At 40.6% G+C, this 19,122-nt stretch overlaps 1 protein-coding gene across 1 annotated transcript; it reads right to left on the bottom strand.

The window, feature by feature from the left end:
- Window positions 1–516: 516 nt before the first annotated feature.
- On the bottom strand, window positions 517–18,176 carry slc1a4 (solute carrier family 1 member 4). The gene is made up of 8 exons (XM_026190076.1): window positions 17,072–18,176; window positions 10,299–10,341; window positions 8,824–8,889; window positions 5,763–5,929; window positions 5,385–5,618; window positions 4,580–4,774; window positions 4,334–4,468; window positions 517–3,990 (listed from the first exon to the last, which is right to left on the bottom strand). Exons 1-8 carry the CDS (start codon window positions 17,584–17,586, stop codon window positions 3,762–3,764), a joined length of 1,584 nt encoding a protein of 527 aa, XP_026045861.1. The 5' UTR covers window positions 17,587–18,176; the 3' UTR covers window positions 517–3,761.
- Between the last annotated feature and the right edge of the window lie 946 nt (window positions 18,177–19,122).

The raw sequence follows: 19,122 nt of genomic DNA on the forward strand, positions 1-19,122 counted from the left end.
ATTTGTTTGCATTTATGTTCACACATCATATACAGATCCGATATGTGATTAAAATGAAGACATTTCATGTAATCTTTAAATCTGCAGTATATTAAGTGTCACTGAGCAGTTATTACATCTTTCTCCATCTCTGAGTGAATCTAGCTCTTTGACCTAATTTCTTGGCTCCTAATATTCACCCTTAAAATCTAGAAGTGGTGCAAAAATGAGCTCTTTACTCTTTGGATATGTACTGACTCCCAGAATATTTTTTCCCAGCAGTTGGATGCTTCAGATATTAAATCTACTTGTCTGGTGACTGTTTCCAATATACTTAAAAAATATGGCTTGATTATAATATTTCACCTTTCACTATATTAAACAGCAAATTTAAAAAACAAGAAAAATGTCTACAAAAAGAACTTTGCACAGCAAAGAAAGCAAATTGGCGTTGTTCGAGCTGTGAGAGTGTAACACAGAAATAACTGCCCCTTTTGGGTGGCTTAGATTGATACAAGCAGGAATCAAAACAGATCATTTGGGTTGCATGACAACAAAAAAAACTTTAATAACTTTTAATGTTGACAGACAGCAAAAATAACAGGAAAGTGACAGCTGTATAGACGGCACAGAAATGTAGCAGCTATTCCTAAAAGAAAAGAGGAGGAGGTCATCAGAAACACTGGCAGGTGAAGTTTAGTTAAAAAGTGTACAATAAGGACAAATATATTTGAAACTGTTAAAAGGATAACATACAAATAATACAAAAAAGTCAAACTAATTGCAATAAATTAAAATATATATCACACATGTACCACATCATGTGTAATTACATGTGATTGTACAAGATACAGTTTACTAAGCTTTAAGTTAAGAGAGAAATTGTTAGCTTATAAAAATCAGGTGTGAAATCTGTACCATTGAGTAATAAGTCCTGAAACAAACTAGTTTACATCCTCTTTAAAGGAGACAACTAAAGTAGCACCACCACATCATAACGAGCGTCTCACAAGTAAGGGGACAGCGACATGAATGACTTCATTTCACACGTGAAAAAACAAAACAAAAAAGAATCCCTCACTTCTGAGTATTCTTCATTTGAAAATACAGAATCATGTCACAAGAGCAAAGCAGTCTCATCACCAGCTGTTAAATGACAGATCAAATAAATAGCAGATATCACCACTGTCATGCAGTTTCAGACAGATGCAGAAAGAGATGCAAGCAGCTTAGTACTTTCACATAACTGCCAGCAGAGGGCAGCAAAGACTCATCCTGCTGCTCAACCAGCAGAGATTTGGCGGTCACGCAAAACCATAAATCAGCAGGACATCAGATATGAAAATCACATCCCAGGTTACCACAAAGTATTGAGGGGCACCATCTAGACTCATATCAGTCAGTGAGCTCATTTGTGAATATAAAATTATGTAGTAAGCGAGAAGAGTAGGATTCAGATGCTCTGACACAGCTTAGGATGCACCTCTTAAAAACAATAAAATATAAATATTAATAAACATCATATAATTTCCACTCTGGTGTCATAATGTCATGGCACAAGACTCGGACATCACTGAGAAAAATCACCCCGATAATCAAAGGATGGATTTGCAACAAAATAATGTGCAGCGTGATATGAACTGCAATTTGGTCCAGTATTTGAGTGTAAACATTTGATGAGGATTTAGATTTTTGAATGAATGACTTATGAATTTGCTGTGATTTCTCAGACACACCACTGTCAACTACTGACCTTACTGACAACTTCAAGTTTCACATGTGATCTTCAATAAAAGCAGACCTGGAGTGTCAAAGAAGTGTGGTTACAGTACTCACAAACAAACTGTTAGCTTTAACAGTATCAACGGCTTATATTAGTCCTTCAAATACACACACTCTGGCAGCTGTGTGTGAAGTATTCAACTTTTTAAACCATTTTTTAACATCTTTTCCCCATTTTCTGTTGAATGCTCATATTAAACATAGTTAAAGTTTGCCACATTTACATTTAGCATATGTAAATATAATCACTGTGAGGCAAAAGCTCAAACAGCTTCTGACTGCCCAGAATACCAAGTCTCCAAACGTTTTCGACTTTCATAAAGTAAAGGTCATATAGCTTACAAGAACAGGGTGCTTCTCCTCTGCTGGCTTCCAGAATGTAGCCAATCAGAACAAAGGGGGCTTTAAGAATGGGGCTCTTAAAGACACAATAAAATGGCTTATTTCAGACAAAGTATAAACTGAGGTGCTGCAGAATGGGCTAGCATAGGGCTAACATAAATGAGACATTTATGGACAGTAAATCATCCAAACCTGTTTTTGACTCCCAGAATAAGAATAGCAAGCTAGAAAATAAACATCCTTCAATAATTTTATATCTATATCATTATTATATTTGTCTAGTTAGCCACAGTTGTTAGTGTCAAGTGGGCTTCCCTGGACTTAGTCTAAACACCTGACATGATACTTAGCTAAGAAAAGAAGTAAAGTGATAAGTTAAAAAATTCTAGCATAGCTTACTGTTAGCATAGTGTTAACACAGCTTTAGCTGGTTAGCAAACAAAAAAGAAACCAAACTAGCTATGTTTCAGACTCCTTGGTAGCATAGCAATAATGCTCTTAGCTATATTTTCTTTTTAATAAAATAGCTAAAATCAGTGTAGCTAAACATCAAACAAGTATGTTGTCACAAAAAGCTAAGAAATATGCCAGTATGTACAACCTTAACCTAACTTAAAAAGGCTGATGTACATTGAACTTTAAAGAGCAAAAACGACTTTTAAGCTGCTCTCATTACAAAATTGTTGGCATCTGCTTGTAAAATGCTGATGTCAGCTTTTTCCCTGTAGTAATATTGATGTGAAGAATGGTTGTTTTCTCAGAGATAAATAGGGTCTTGTTTTATTTAGAGAGTAGACCATACAATTGACCTTTCCCTCATGAGAACATAGGGCAATACATGCAGACCAATATTCTAAGGAGCTTGGAAAGAAAGCAACTTGACTCCTTTGGGTTTCTTGAAGATGTTTTACAGCTGTGAAGCTTCTTCAGTTCTAAAACCTCTTAACAGGCCTTGTAAACTTTTCTCTGGATTATGAAAAATATTACTTTCAAACTGAGGCCCAAATAGTTACCACAATTACCACTTCAACCTAACCTGACACTACAAAATGTGTTGTTTTCATCCAGCTATTCAAGTAAGGGACATCAAATTGAAGTAAAGCGCATACCCAGACTTTGACCAGTACTTAAACAATGACAGACATCGTCAAGATTGGTTAAACACTCTTACTTGTCAGCATCTGTTGAGTTGTTAATCCTCTATAGTTTAAGCATGTCATGGTATTTGCAGTCTGAAGATAAAAAGAAATAAATGCACTTCATCATGTCCTGTTATACAAAGCTGCTGATGAGCAGTGACTGGAGTAAGATGAACATAACTGTCACATTTATGGGAATGTTTTAGACTTGGTATGTTTCTGTCACTGTTCATGTCAAAATGCTTTAATAAATAAAATGTAAAATACAAAAACTATTGACTTAAGTGACTGGGCAAATCATTTCAGTGTAAATTATTCTAAAATTTCATATATATTCAATTTAGCATTAAGATGCCAGAATCGAAACCCAATTTTAAAAATAACAGTGACACTATGTGGACTTTCCATGCTCTAGCAGGCATTTTTTTGGCCTTACACTGAATCAGAATGCTTCCACAAAAGCAGCATGTCAGAGATGTCAAAGGTAAAAGGTCAAGAAAGGAAAAAGTCTTGCTGGGATCACAGCACTGACTCAATGGCTTCCGGCATAGCTTCTAAGGCTTTGGCTTGATGCGTGACTAATGGAGATGTCTCCTCCTCTGCCTGGACGTTGGCCACCGCCTCCACTCGGACTTCCGACAGCTCCCCCTCCTGTTGATGCTTCTTCATCTCCAGCTGGTTTATGTGGTGGAGGATTCCCGCGCCAAGAGCGTCGCCCTCCACGTTCACTACAGTGGTGGTACGATCTCTGTTCACAAAGAGAACATTTGTGACAAATTTTGTGATGATGATGGCATCAAGGCAGACAGAAGGTTGTACTAACAAAAGGCCTTTGCTTTTCAAAAGAAGAATTGAACTTAGTATCATAAAGAAGAACCTGTATTTTAAATATGACCTATTTCCATTTGTTTGTTTAACCTATGTGTGTGTTTGCTCTAGGAAAATACTGCAGGGGGTTTCTGTTGGTCCTACAGTTGGGAAACGCTGATCTAGTTGGGAAACTCTGATCTAGTTGGCTTACTATACGCTAGGTGAGGTGTAGGTGTACGTGATCATCTGTAGTCTCCTATGTTTTCTAATATGACACTCACACAATCCAGTCAACAGCTAGCATGAGGGACAGGTCGTTGGTCGGCAGGCCGATGGCCTCCAGGATGATGGCAATGGTGATGATGCCACCGGCTGGGATGCCTGCTGCACCAACACTGGAGGCTGTGGCCGTCACCCTGGAAGTGTGATTGACAATGAAACACAATAAATTTCCACCTGTTTATGCCAGTAGGAAATGTTGGTGGTATTATTGCTTAATAAAAGTTTTTCTCATTCCCTTAACTTACAGGATTGTGAAGATCTGCCCAGCGTTCAGCTCGGTATTGTTGAGCTGAGCAATGAAGACGGCAGCGATGCACTGGAAGATGGCAGCGCCATCCATGTTAACCGTGGCCCCAATGGGCAGAATGAAGCGGCTGATGCGTTTGTCCACACCATTATTCTCCTCCACACACTTTATCATAGAGGGTAGAGTTGCTGAACTAATGAGAGAAGAAAAATGCAAATGAAAAAAATCTTTCTTTTTTTTTGGTGTCTGTCACACTGATTTTTGGAAGGTTTGTGTCCCATTACATCTGGCCTAAAACTAACATACCAGCAGAACACCGTACCAATAGTCAAACATGGTCGTGGTGGTTTGATGATTAGGGGCTGCTTTGCTGCATCAAGATCTGAAACTTGCCATGATTCACTGAAGCATTAACTCTGCTGTCTACCTGAAGCTCAAATTAATTATGCAGAAGGACAATAATCCAAATCACACCATCAAGTCCACCTCTGAAAGTTTTTGGAGTTGCCCATTAAAAGTCTAGATTTAAATCTGACTCTGATACTTTGGCCGTTCATGCTCAAAAACTCTCCAATTTGGCTAAATAAAAACAATTCTACAAAGAAGAGTGGAAGAAAATTCCTCCACAGTGATGATGTTCATAATAAATATGCAAATATGCAAAAAATAAGAAATCACGAAGGGCCAAATACTAAGACTTCACTAATATTACATGTCAACTTTTTATTTACATACATTTATATTCATTGATTTGCAGGTTCCCTGTAACAGCTCATCAGTGATTCTGCAATGTACCAGTATACCTGGAGCAGGTTGCGAAGGCAGTGGTGAAGGGTGTTATTAGGCCAGACAGGAAACTGAAGGGGTTCTTGCGCGTTAAACCAAAGTAGATGAGGGGTAGGACGATGCCTCCATGGATAACGTGGCCCAAAATCGAAGCAAAGATATATTTTCCCAGGCTGGTGACCAGAAGAACCACATCTTCCATCTCCACAATTTTACTGCCCACTAGGAACATGATGCCAAAGGGGATATACCTAAAGAGACACAGGAGAAAGGAAGAGTCAAATACAACAATAAATAGCGCAGCACAGACAGTCAATGTCTATCCTTATTTAACTGACTAATAAATGTCATAAAATATCCCCACATTTCAATAAATTTCATCCAAGAGCACTTACCACATGATCCAGGACACCAGCACCATGGTGGCTTCGTTGAAAGCATTGAAGAAACGGATGAGTTCCTCTCCCTCATCACCCAGTTTCCTCAGCGCCACACCAAACACCATGGCAAACAGCACCAGACCCAGAATGTTCATGCCATCTGTTTCTGTACCATAAGGGACCTAAGGCACCAAGCAGAGTCACACTGTAAGAGCCTGAGCATACTGACAAGACGGTGTTAAGAAGGGCTGTCAAAAACCTAGTTGGTTTAAGTGAAAAGGGAGCAAAACACAGAAGAGGAAAGGGTCTCCAGCCATGCAGAAGGTTTGACAAATGTATCTTGGCAAGAGCATCTGTTTTACTAAGACTTAGTGTCACTGAAAGTACATTAAAGAGCTTGAGTGGAAGAATCTTTTCTTGGAAAGTGAAGAGCTACAGCATTACCTAGGCAGTGGTTGACCGTGCAACTTTACCAGATCCCTTTCATTTTTCATTCTGTCCATATAAAAGCAAAGTTGAATCACACAGTTTCAGCTGCCCACAAATAGCAACAATACGCTTCTTCTCCTGAGTTGCTTCAGAAGAATTTACAGTTTGAGAGAATAACAACTAACAAATTTTCATGACACAGAATTAAGTTTTTTTGGCTCTCGCTCGCCTCATATTTACGTCAGCTCATATCTTAACACTAGCCACTCACTACTGTGAGGTTGTACTGTGAATGCTTGAGATTAATCCTCTGAGAACTATGACTCTCTGTAGAAACGTTTGATCAGACTGGACCAAAGTGGTGGTCCACTGACCCATAATTCAAACTGCCTGCAAGGCTAAAATTGCTTGTTGATCCAACTTGATCCAACTTAGCTAAGAAAACAAGTTGAAACACTTCGCACAATAGGAGTTCCACACTGATAATCACACATTGAACTCTTGGATGGAACCTTATGTGTATCCTTTCATTGTGGAAAGATAAACTTGTCAAATAATAGAGCTTGTGTAGACTGCAGTAGTATATACGACACCTTTTGCGTGCTGCAGAGTGTGTATGTGCGAATGCAAAAGTCTGGAGGCAGTAGAAGTATTCAGTGAACTGGATGACAAATAGGGACAAGGACAAATCCTGTGCTCAATCCCTTTCCATTGTGCTGAGCTCTCCCACAGCTACACCAGCTTCATCCCCTGGCACTGGGGTGGGTGTGTAGGGGGCGACAGTCCACCAAGACCCACGGCACACAAATACCATGGACCAATGCCAAAATCAGATTCCCCCCACTGTTCCCCCATACTGGGTCAATGGGGACAAGCCATAGCTTCTAGGGTGAAGCATTAGGATTTAAAGATTATCCTCAAAATTTAACAAGTTATATAATCAAATAGAGTAACTTATAAAACTTCTCTTTGCTCTTTAACGATCCTCGAGTACAAACAAGCTACTTGAGTGCAAGTGCTACTAAAAACCTTTAAAAGTGCTTCCTTGTATTAACTAACAGGATGCTGCTGTGGTACAAGCCTAAAAAGGCTTTTGTACTATTCCCTAAATGCTTTTGTTTAGCAGTCTGTGTACCATTATGCATCTGTTAGCCGGCTTCCGATCGACTGTCTCTCCTGCTGACAAATAAGCAAAGCCATCATACACTTGTCTATGATGCAACATCGACTACAAGTAGCAGGCAAGTGGCAATCAAGAAATCTGGTGCTGGTCCTCTGTCAGGATTTTGTTTTTCCTTCCTAGTAAAGACCAGCACATCATGTTGCCTCACATCCAGGCATGCAGGCCATCTTGCTGGGTCAAGATGACCTGCATGGTGGCCAACACCTGCATGTAATCGTAAGGGCCTGGTTGCTACAACAGTTACTGTGTGAAACTCCACTTTTGTCTTTCACCTTTTTGTCCCCTCACGCTGCGGATGGCCGCCCCTCCCTGAGCCTGGTTCTGCCGGAGGTTTCTTCTTGTAAAAGGGAGTTTTCCCTTCCCACTGTTGCTGAAATGCTTGCTTATAGGGGGCGTCAACTGATTATTGGGGTTTTCTCCCTCTTATTGTATATATAATATATAAAGCACCTCGAGACAGCTATTGTTCTGATTTGGCACTGTAGCTTATGAAGCCATTGTAGTAATATAGTTTTGTTGCCTGGCAATCAAAAAGAAAAAAAAAGCACTCAAGACAAAGATGCCTTTAGCTAACTCAGACGGCTGAAGCTTCATATAAGCTTATATTAAAAAGTATTCAGTATTTACTAGATTTATTTAGCCTGCGGTTCTTTTCTAGTGTTGTCACAGTATAATCACAGTATGGAATAATAACTTGTGTGGAGAAGTGGAAAACATGTGAGCACTAGATAAAGATAACTGCAATATATGAGTCCAGCATGCTTTTTAGTAGCAGAAGAAAATGCATGGATGGATGGTAAATGCAAAAAACCCTGTTTACGCTTGTCCACACTTTTAAGAGCATGCATGTCCCTGCATGTGAGACATGTATGTGAGCATGTCCCCTCACATTCACGTTAGTGATAGTGTCAGTCTACACAGTTGTGTTCTAAAGTTACTAAGTGACTTGTTTTTCCCTTTTTGAACACCTTTTATCTATAAAATCAGATTATGACATCAAGAAATTATAGGAAATATATCAATACTTAGAATTTAAGAGTACTAAAACTAGTACTAGAAGCACTCATTGAGTAAATATTTATCTAACAATTATTTGGCACCAGTGAGCTAAAGACAGATTAAAAACTCATAAATAAAAATGACTGGCCTTTAGCCTTATTTGTAGTGATTGTACTGTTCACATGGCTATCAGCATTTCACCATCAGCCTTGACCCTCTTTCCCAAAACCAGCTCTTTCATTAGACGTGCACATACTGCTTATTCAGTGGTTTTGCACCCACGGGTGACTGACATACAAACAAGGTGCTCAGAGCAAACATGTACCTCAAGGATGGACGATGGCTCAACCTCCTGTTGACAGAGGTAACTGTTTGATGAGAGCACTTTCCTTTCGTAATCTGGTACTTTACGTGTTACGTAGTCTGCATGCAAAACTTCACGCAACAGACGTTCCCAGCTTTTACCTTTTGGTAGAGGGTCGTCCCATTGGTATCATTCCCCACAGCAACCATCTTGTAGTCGGTTGCGTACTGTAACATAAAGAAAGAAACATGTGCTTGTTTATTTTGTTGTATTGCTGAAATAAATTAATGTTTTTAGAAATTGAATTCTAATCTAATATGACATCTGTAGAGTTGCTTTTTGAATAATCAGGTGCAACTGCTTTAAATAGTACATTTTACAGACATTGCTGAGGAACAAAAGGGAACCCACAAGCTGCCACTGACCCCCTTTTTAAAATATGATAGATGTTTCCTATACCAGTCTTCCTCGGGGGTTTTATTTTCTGATTTCCCATGGGCCTCTTCTTGGTTGCGCAGGTTTAAAAAATCCTGGACATTTTCAGGCTATGAGTAGTTCACTGTGTCAGTACTTTTTGTAGGAGACTTGGGACCCCGTTGGACACGGTCCACTGATGTTCAGTCTTTTCAGTAAACAGAACTGCAACAATGCCCCCTTTCCCTCAAAGCATTTCTTTAGACACCCCTATAGGGTAGAGGTTTCCAACATCTCCTAAAGATCTATATGAGCTTAAAAAAGTCTTGGTTCTTAAACGATCTTGGGCATGTAGGCACACAGAGTAGATGGGTATAGTCTCAAATGAAAAAGCCAGCTATCCAATAATCCAAATCTCACACATCATTTGTTTAAACGTCTGTTTAAACATCGAGCTGCCTGTCATTTTGTGTAAATCCCCCCTCTCCTCTGCTTTCTTGGTCTAATCCACTGTTGGAGCCGTTCCCACGGGGGGCTCTACCACAGCATATACTGAGTGTGTGGGGGTACACTGAACTCTGTAACCTGGCTTCACTTTAAACACTTTTTCACTCTTTCTGTGAGAAATAACTGACTTATTTGTGTGTGTGTGTTTGTGTGTGTGTGTGTAATTTACAGGTGTGGTTTAGGAGAAGTTTAAGGTTTGATGAAGTGTGTCTGTGCGTGATTAAAAGAGTGTGAACATGCTTTCCTTTCTCCCTGTGTGTGCATGTGTGTATAGTTAATTTCTATCACTTCATCTCCAAATATTGAATTTTCCAGGTCCTTGTTTTAGCTGTAACAGCCAGGATGTTGTGCGATGGAGCGGCCCGTGTTGAGGAGTACCGAGGCGAGGTGGGTTGCTAGGCTAGCTTTAATGGAATGGTTTCGCCATGGTAACGGCTGGTGAGGGACAAGAAAAAGAGGTGTTCGGGTGAACAGGGGAGCGCTGCGGACCCTATTCTGGATGTCTCCTCATTAAGAGGCTCTTGGTGCTCTAACCAGGATTTATGGCAACTCTAAATGGATTTGTAGGAGCATCTGTGTGGTTGGGAAAATAAATTTGAATGAACAATCTGCACGAGACACAGGTGATACAGGAAAGAGGACAGAAAGAGGAGGATAAAAGGAGTGTGTGTCTGCGTGTGTGGGGGTGGGCAGGAAGTAAGGAGCTGGCACTCACAGAACGAAAGGCAGCAGCCACCAAGTTTGCTGGAAACAAATTCCTGAGAACGGAAGCAAAAACAAGTTAGCGCCACAGAAAATTACAGTCATCTCAGTCCTGTTCTCCTGTGTGAGCCACTTTATCTGAACAAATGGTAAAAGGCCAACATCTACAACAAGATTGGACAAGTGTTTCAGAATCATGTGGCTATCCCACCCAAACAGTAAATTCTCAACAGGATTCGTTTATCATCGTCGTATCTTGGCCTTTTCCCAGGATCCTCCCTAAAGTTTGCAGCCCAAACTCCCTGATAAAACATGTTCGGACACGAACCTGCTGTCTGTTTCAGCTTTTCGTAAAACAAATTAGCGAGGTCTTACCTAGGGTTAGTTATCTTTCCCTGGAGCTTTCACTGTTCTCCAGTCAACTAAAGGTAAAGCAAAGTCAGGCAGATGCGGAAAATAAAATTAGACTAAATTTAATCGCTTTATACTTTTCAAACTCTAACTCAAGCACTGCAAGTCTCACATACTACTCAGTTTCTGGTACAAAACTGATGCACAGTGTAGTGAAGATTCATATTTTCTTAAGTTTTCTTTTAATTAATTTCCTTTCTATTCTTTCTTCATCGTTATTTGGCTGCTGTTCTTTTGTCAAATGCTCGACAAACTTTACTTGAGCTCTGCATTACCATAGCAAAAGGCTACAAAATTTCTTGGCAACACGTTCCAATAGTGACTGAGATATTTTGCCAACATGAAGCACTACTAACAGTGTCACTACTACTAAGAGTGTCAGTACAATCTTGTGTCTAACATGGTCACAAGAAGCACTCACAGGAGAACACTGATTGCAACTGAGATTATCTTAGATGTTACTTTGACATGTCTCGATGCATTCTCAATGATCCAGGTAAGGAAATCCCTAAAAGTTGATTCTGTTCATCAGTCGAGACTGAAGAAGTCACTTGTCACTGTCTCTCACTGAAAATGCTACGTCCAGATGAACAGAATCAATTTTTTGGGAGTTACTTTGTCAAGTAACAACCACCCAAATGCTGCTGCAGGCCAAGCACACTTTCTGAATGCCAGAAAGTCCCCGATGGCAACATCTTGCAACTTGTCAAAGAGTGCACGGCATTCATCCTGCACCTGAATTTACCAGATTGCCAGAATCTGAATATCACAGAGTATAAGTGACGTTGCTGGTTAGCGATCAGGTACACCTGTATGCAGTCCATAATACTGGATTTTGGATCAGCAATAGACACACAGTATTGCTGTTTTGTTTTTTCCATAATTTGAATCATGACAGTAATAACAGCATGGGAAATGTGACATAATCACAATAGTCAGTTACTAAAAGACAGTGAGGAACAATAGGAGTAATTTGGCACTGAGATGATTTTTTTGTCTTTGATATTTATGGCAACCTCAGTAATGCAGAGGATAATAACCAGATTTACAGGGAGTTTATTATTCATCCTCAAAGTGAACAGCCTACTTTGGTTCATTATCCCTTTTGTCGTTATAAATCCCTCATTCAAACATTTTCTTGACAGATTGTCACAGACAGAGTGTCAAGGAGTTTATTTTCACTACTGTAAGATAATCATGCAGGGATTACTAGAAGCCTGCAGGCCCTTTCTACGTACTGCTGTGTGTTTGTTGTAACGTTATCCTCTGGGGTCACACTGTATTGTGCAAAGAAATACAGGCTTTGCTCACATCTATTCCCATGGCCAGACCAGAGCCAAGCAATTCAGCTCATAGCACCATGACCCCGTCAACTCTGCCTTGAGTTCAGGGACAAATGCTGCTTCAGCTGTTGAATATCTCAGCTCCCCAGGACACGCTGGCAGGTAGCCACAATATTTTCACTTAGTCTTTTCTTTCCTTTCCTGATGTTGCAAACAAGTGATATGTTTTTGCAACCCAAGATTCCCTAAATTCTTTTCCTTTATATGAAGGCAGTCAGGTTTCATCCTAGCACATGACCACAGCGAGAATCTGGATTAAGCCTGGGAACCCAGAAGTGAGCTGGCATGATTTTCCCAGAGTCTCCCTAGAGGCCCACTGTCTCTCTGTGGACTGATGTTACATAATAGCTTGACTTTCTAATTAATCGAAGCCAAGTATCATGAATGATCATTTCAAGGCCTAATTCAAGTCCAATGATGTGATCTGAAATGACCTGTCTGTCTGTTGCTGGTTCTTCTGGTTTTTAGATGGCACTAATGCAACAGTTTACAGGTCTTTCTACTGGATGGACACATCCAGCCAGTAGATCTAGTGGTATAAATTTGTGCTTCAGCTTTGATGAGAACATTTTTGAATTTTTATTAATGTATAACTCAGTATTAAATAGCTGATGTGTGTGGCTGTGAATTGTCCTCCTACAGTTTATGAATGCAGGTTACTTCCCAAACTTGCTAGCTTTAGCCTCTTGTTAAGATACGTTCACTTTTGGCAGTAAACGCCAATATAGTCCTAGCTAAAATGCTAAAATGCTAACAGTAAATCTTCAAAATGCAAAGTGCAGAAACCTCAGCCTTATTAAGAAGATGAAAATAAAATGCTTATTAGTTTCTTAAATTAGCGAGCATTAGCTTTCCATGCCTTAAATAGTTAGTTGCTATCAAGCAGAATTGGTAAGCATGTTTCAGAAACAAGTTAAAACAATCCAAAATATACGTTTAGTCCTAAAAGCTAGCAAAGAAAAGCTAAAATATAGAGAGGTTATTTAAAAAATGGGCAGGCTAGCAAGCCACAAAGCTAACACCAGCGTTTTGATACTTTGACACAAATAAAACTGACTGGCTGAACCTTCAGGTTTTTAGTCAAACACCACGTGCCTGGTAGTGCACTGAATAAATAGACTATCTGGAGTGGGGGGGAAATAATGTAATACCCTGTGATATGACACGTGTTTATGGAACATAGACAGCAGAAAGCATGGACAAAGCTTCTGGGTGGGAAAAATGAAACCATTGCTGAAGTGTCTTAAACCTGCATTCAGTCCACCAGGTGTTGATACAGTATCTGTGGTTTCAAAAAGTCTTGTGGAAGTTTATGGGAAAATAGCATTGTGAGTAAATGTTTCCAATGAAGTCTGTTATGTAAATTGTGGCTGTACTATGTTTCGAAAAGAAGGAATATCTACGCTATGCTCATTGGCTAAAGGCTTGTGATTTAGAAGTTGTTAGGCAATGTGTGAGTGGTTTCACAGTCAGACCTGCCCCACCTCATCCCATATTTGAAGCCGAGATGAAGTCGAGACAGCAGAAACTAATCTTGAGGCTTGACAGACTTCAGAAAGCAACAGGGGTGACGTCACAACAGCCACCATCTTTCACACTGTCTATATCAAGAAAATGCACAGTGATTTATCTGGTACTAAGACTAGCCCCCCTCAACCTGCTCCACCTGCAAAGTTAAATGTTAGCTTTTTCAATAGTACCTGAATCAGAAACTTGTTAAAATGAATATTCCCAAAATATTCTTACTTTCTGAATCAATAGCTTTGCTCAAATAAATGAACCTTAGTCTATATGTAGCAGAAAACAACACTCTCTTCACTGGACTTAGCTTTTGCGTTCTGTCCTGTTCTGATGTAACCCACTGTGAAATTTACACCATCTGAATACCTGCAAAAGCATAAAGTATGAGAAATAACAGCAGCATGTCCACCTGCTATCATGATAAGGGAGATGTGCTAGCTGTTTGCACTACAGTCTGCTACAGGCTCTGCACCTCTTCGCCTTCCCCAAAATACATCCTACTATTTCAACAGCTGTCAGCTTTCCCTCACACTGTGGGAACTTATTATTAACCACTGAAGGCTGCTGAAGAACACTGATATTTATAGGCTAGCAGCAAAGCTTTCATGAACAACTGCCATGCTGGAAAAAAAATCAACCAACTTTACAAGGAGTTGAGTTGAAAATTGTACCACAGAACCTCTACCTGTATAATCAAGAGTTTGCCCCAAAGACACTGTGTCTCTTCATAATCAGTGAAAAGCCATCAGTAGATTTTTTATTTGTGCTTATTTGTCCCCTGGAAGCCATCAGACTGCAATCTGGGCTCTATAAAGTATCCCCTATCGGGCACATTTGTGTGTAACAGTGGGGTCAAGATACACTCTTAACAGTGGCAGCTAACTTAGGTTAAAAATAATCCATTATTACAGGTACTTATGTTATGGCATGGTGTCGATCAGATGTGACATGACTCTGCAAAGGTCTGCTGTGCAACCCTCCTTTCCCTGCTGTAAGTGGCACTTACAGCTCCTCTAATTACATCAGAGGTTAGACAAGCATTTGTAGCAGCATGGCATTGTAAAGCGGCAATCAACTATTTAAAAGCAAGAAGGGCTTTAAATACTTTAAGTAAAAGTAATCATTGATACAGTCATCGGATTGCAGTGAAGGTGGAGCAGATTTTTAGTAAAACTGACATCTGCTTTCTGATACAGCTCTGAAAATAAGTGCAGAGGGTTACAGGTGATGCAAGTAAAACTAACTATTAGGCTACACTGACACGTAAAGTTCTTTAAGACGAGTGCAGTGCCCACTCTCAATCTGAGTGGGAACATTAAAACACTTTTAACTGTTAGGCAAAGCTTTCCATCCACATGAGAGCAGCAGAGCAGGGACGTGCAGAGGGGGGGGGGGCTAGAGGGGCTTGAGCACCCGCCCCTTTCCTGATGAGTGCCCAAAGTGCCCTTTTGTTGAGGCAACTTTTAAATTTTTTTTATTTATTTATTTATTTATTTTATGTGTGTGTGCGTGCGGAGTCCTGTCTGTGCCCCTCAACAATAATATTTAACTATTAATCACAGTTTTGCTAAATAAAAGGATCTGGCTTGCATCAGTCACATGATCACATTTAACCAATGATCGCCCTTGACGGCAGAACGCGCTGGTTACGAGCCGGGAACGAGCTCACAAAGAGCACGCGCATTTTTTGCGGTCCGGAGCTGTAGGAGAAACACAAGTTAACTCAGAGACACAGACTGATGCGACAAAACCAGTAAGTAGGTGTACAGCGTACACTGTAGTGTGTAGCACACAGGAGTATTAGCTTATTACGTACACGTTGGTAAGATGTCTTGTGTCAAATGACGAACTGAAACAAACGAGCGTGCTGTGTGTGCAACAGCGCGACAAACATTACCTGTCCTTTTATTAACTGCACAAGTAGTGCTGGTCACAGCTGCTGGCTACCTGTGCAAGGCTGTCATGGGTCTGTAGCTCTGTCACCGTTTTAGGGAACATATTTAGTTTTAAAGTAAGTTTCCGGGCATTTCCTGCCTTTCTGGAGGGATTATATTTCACTAAAAAACGATCTAATATGCATGTCCACATAATAATTATTATAATATATTAAAAAACACAAGCTGTATTTTAAAGAACATACATTAAGAAGCAGATTATATTAGATTTATATTTTAAATAAGACAAAAGTTGGATTTTACAGCAGTAAAATGATTGTATCTCTACAGTTTAAACATGTAATAAGCTTTGCCCTGCACAGAGTGGATAGTGAAACAAATGGAATCATCATAAATACATTATTTCATATTTATTACTTCCCCCTCCTCATTGCTTTATTATTGTAGCTCTAGTAATAAATAATAATGTAAGGATTCTGGATCAGCACCATGATGCCCATAGTATATACAGTATTCTGAAGAAGGTCTAAAATGTCACTGTGCGTGCATGTGTGTGTTTTATTTAGCTGGATTTAAAAAAAAAAAATATTACTCATGATATAACATTGTCCAGACATGCCTGGTAAGGACCTGAGGAGGAAACAGTAGGAGCTGTGTGAGGCTACTAAAGGCAGGGCTATAACATTTTTCTGTCATCATTTTATTATAGATTAAGTGCAAGAGTTGTTAGGTGTGGACAATTAGATTATAGTTTATTGCAATAGCAAGTTGTGCCTTGTTCTCAGATAGACAGAAAGTGGAGAGTGATATATGAAATGATGCGATGGAAGGAAGAAGAGAAGCAAAGAGTGATTCACAGGCAGAGCCGAGTTTATGTCACAGTTTTTCGTTGCCTTATGGTTCCAAGCGCTGTCACCAATCTTTGCATTTTGTTATTATCTCATGACACTTGTTTAATCAGCTACCATCTCTCCTGTGGACTTTTTAATGTCTACAGTCTCAGATCAACACAGCCCTGCCCTTCCCATATTAGATTCTTGATGAATGTGTGTTGTTGTTATTCAGCATGGTTCAATGTGCCCCTTTTTAACTTTGAGCACCCGCCCCTTTAAACCTCTCTGCACGTCCCTGCAGCAGAGTGAACTGTCAGTGGAAGATTCGACCTGAACATATAAAGCACTGTTTACAGATACACTGCAGGATACACTGACCTGCTCCACGGGGTCACTCGGATTGTGACATTGATCTTAGACACTTCCAAACAGGACCACCGTTGAAATCTTACTATAACTGTAATCACACTCATTTAGATAGTACACAGATAAAGTCTGCTACAGTGGCAGAGAGGACTTGGTTGTTTCAGTGGCGCACATGTGAGGCTTACTACAGCAGCCGTAGCCTTACTGAGCGTGTGCGCACGCATGCCTAGGATGACTGCGAGCGTGGAGCCATTCGTGTGTGTAACTAACCAGCATTCCCAAACCGCCCCGAGGCACGCTGTGCCACAGTTCCCATCAGATTCACTAGAGTACAGCACACAAATCCCCTTCTTGCCCCACTACCCTCTAACATGCTACCGTGTGCGCTGTTTAAGGCGATTAAAGAGGGCTCTTTACCTGGCCAGATCTAAGAAGGAGTCGGTGGTCTCCTTGTTGCTGCTGACGCTCTCCAGTCCCAGGTTGTTGGTGTTCAGGGCTCCCGCGCCCACTCCGGGTTTGATGATGAAAGCCAGGGCTACCCCGATCCCCGAGGCGATCAGCGTGGTCACCAGAAAGTAGGCGACTGCGATGCCCCCCAGCTTGCCCAGGGAGCGAGTGTCCAGGCTGGCGGCCCCCGATACGAGACTGCAGACGACGAGGGGCAAAATGATCATCTTCAGCATCCGGAGGAGCATCTCACCGGGGAAGGCGAAGTAGGTCATCTGCGCTTTGGTCAGGTTCATGCTGCGGACCATCATCCCGAGCCCGACGCCCACCAGCACGCCCGACACCGTCAAGATCACCAGCAGGTTCTTTCTCAGAAACTCCATCAGCTTTTCTCCGAGGCTCTTCTGCGAGCCCTTCTCCAGGATCTGGTCTGTGGATGCTGAGCCGGGCATGGCGTGTCCGTTTATCTCGCTCTTTTTCTCCATTTTTAATTTTTTCTATTATCTCCGATGCGGCGTGGAAAGCCCAGTCCGGTTTCAGACAGCGTGGGTAGGACACGCGTTTCTGTGAAGGCTGGTCCGGCGTTCAACTCTGAGCGCAGAAGCGGCAGGGCGAGCCAATGGAGAGTGAGCGACGACACAAAAAGCCAAGTGGAACATGCGCACAAAAGGGGGTACTTTATACCAAAAGCAAATGATGCAAGAGCGTGGGATATTGCCAGGGTCCAGTACTGAATAAATAACTGAGGTTTTTATGATTGAAACAGCAGACAAAAAGCAATTCCACCGGAGTGCGCGCTCTGCTGCTTTTCTTGTCTTCTTCCTAATAATGCAAACACATGAAAGCACCCTTTCACGTCACTCATTTTCTGCACTCTTTGGAAAGCCCGCCCGAATCTTGGGCTTAGGACGAGAGCATCCTATTTCATGTCTGCTTTTAGTTATTCACTATAAATATTTACGCCCATAGGTATTTTAGTGAAATAGCTGTCTTCTCTTCATTTTCACACGGATCACACCAACATTTGTTTCTCTAACGGGCAGAAATAGTCAGTGCAGTGGGCCGTGTCTGTCTCAGCCTTTTTGGCATGGTAATGAGATTAATCGTGATCTGTCACAAACCCGTGCTGCTGCATGCTGATAATAAAATAACTGTTACTGTTTGCAATATTATGGATATTTTAGGAGCTTTATTAAACTTGTTTTTATGTTAAAGTATCGTTTTTACTCATAAATCCTTTCTGCATGCAATTTAAAATTTTATTTTAATCTTTCATTATAATTATTTTTATTTACAAGCCTTTAATAGTCAGTGGAATACAAGATCTGCTCTTGAAGCAAGCGACCAATCAGGGTGCAAGAATGAGAATAGTGGATGGAGAGCAGAGGCCTGTCAACACCATGGTCAGCGCTATGCGGCTCCTAGAGGGCGCTATTCACCAGCTCCTTTCACCTTTTCTTTTCTTAAAGCGTCACATTTAGACGGAACAGCAGCGACAGGGAAAAAGATTTCCATCATTTTAAAGGTTCAGCTGTCTCTTCTGTTGGAAGATAAGAACTGTTAGGCTTGTTGCACTGCTGCTGTTTGACCACAAGGTGATCCCATTGGAGAGCAGTTGGTTTAGTAAAGACGCAGCTGCCCAAAGGTAAGCCATGAAAGTACGAATAAAGGGAGCGGCCTTGCTGCTGGAAAGGTTTTCATATTCATTTTCCTTAAACAGTTTATTGGCTTTTGTGTCTAATAAAGATGTTTATCTTTATTATTCTTGATGTTTGAGTAGCAATTGTAAGTATAAAAAACGTGTTAAAATTTCATTTGACCTTCTTTTTATTATAAAATATATATTTTAAACATGGTTTGTAATATCTTGGATCCACATATAAATCATTTGAAAGATTGTATCATATATGTAAAATCAGATAATGTCAGACATTGTTAGGCGCTCAATCAATTTTTGACCTTTATAGTCGATGATGTTTGCATGACTGTAATGTCTGATTAGTTTGTTTCAATGGGAATTG

Source organism: Astatotilapia calliptera, chromosome 13, assembly GCF_900246225.1.
Source record: "Astatotilapia calliptera chromosome 13, fAstCal1.2, whole genome shotgun sequence".
In the NCBI taxonomy this organism is placed as follows: domain Eukaryota; kingdom Metazoa; phylum Chordata; class Actinopteri; order Cichliformes; family Cichlidae; genus Astatotilapia; species Astatotilapia calliptera.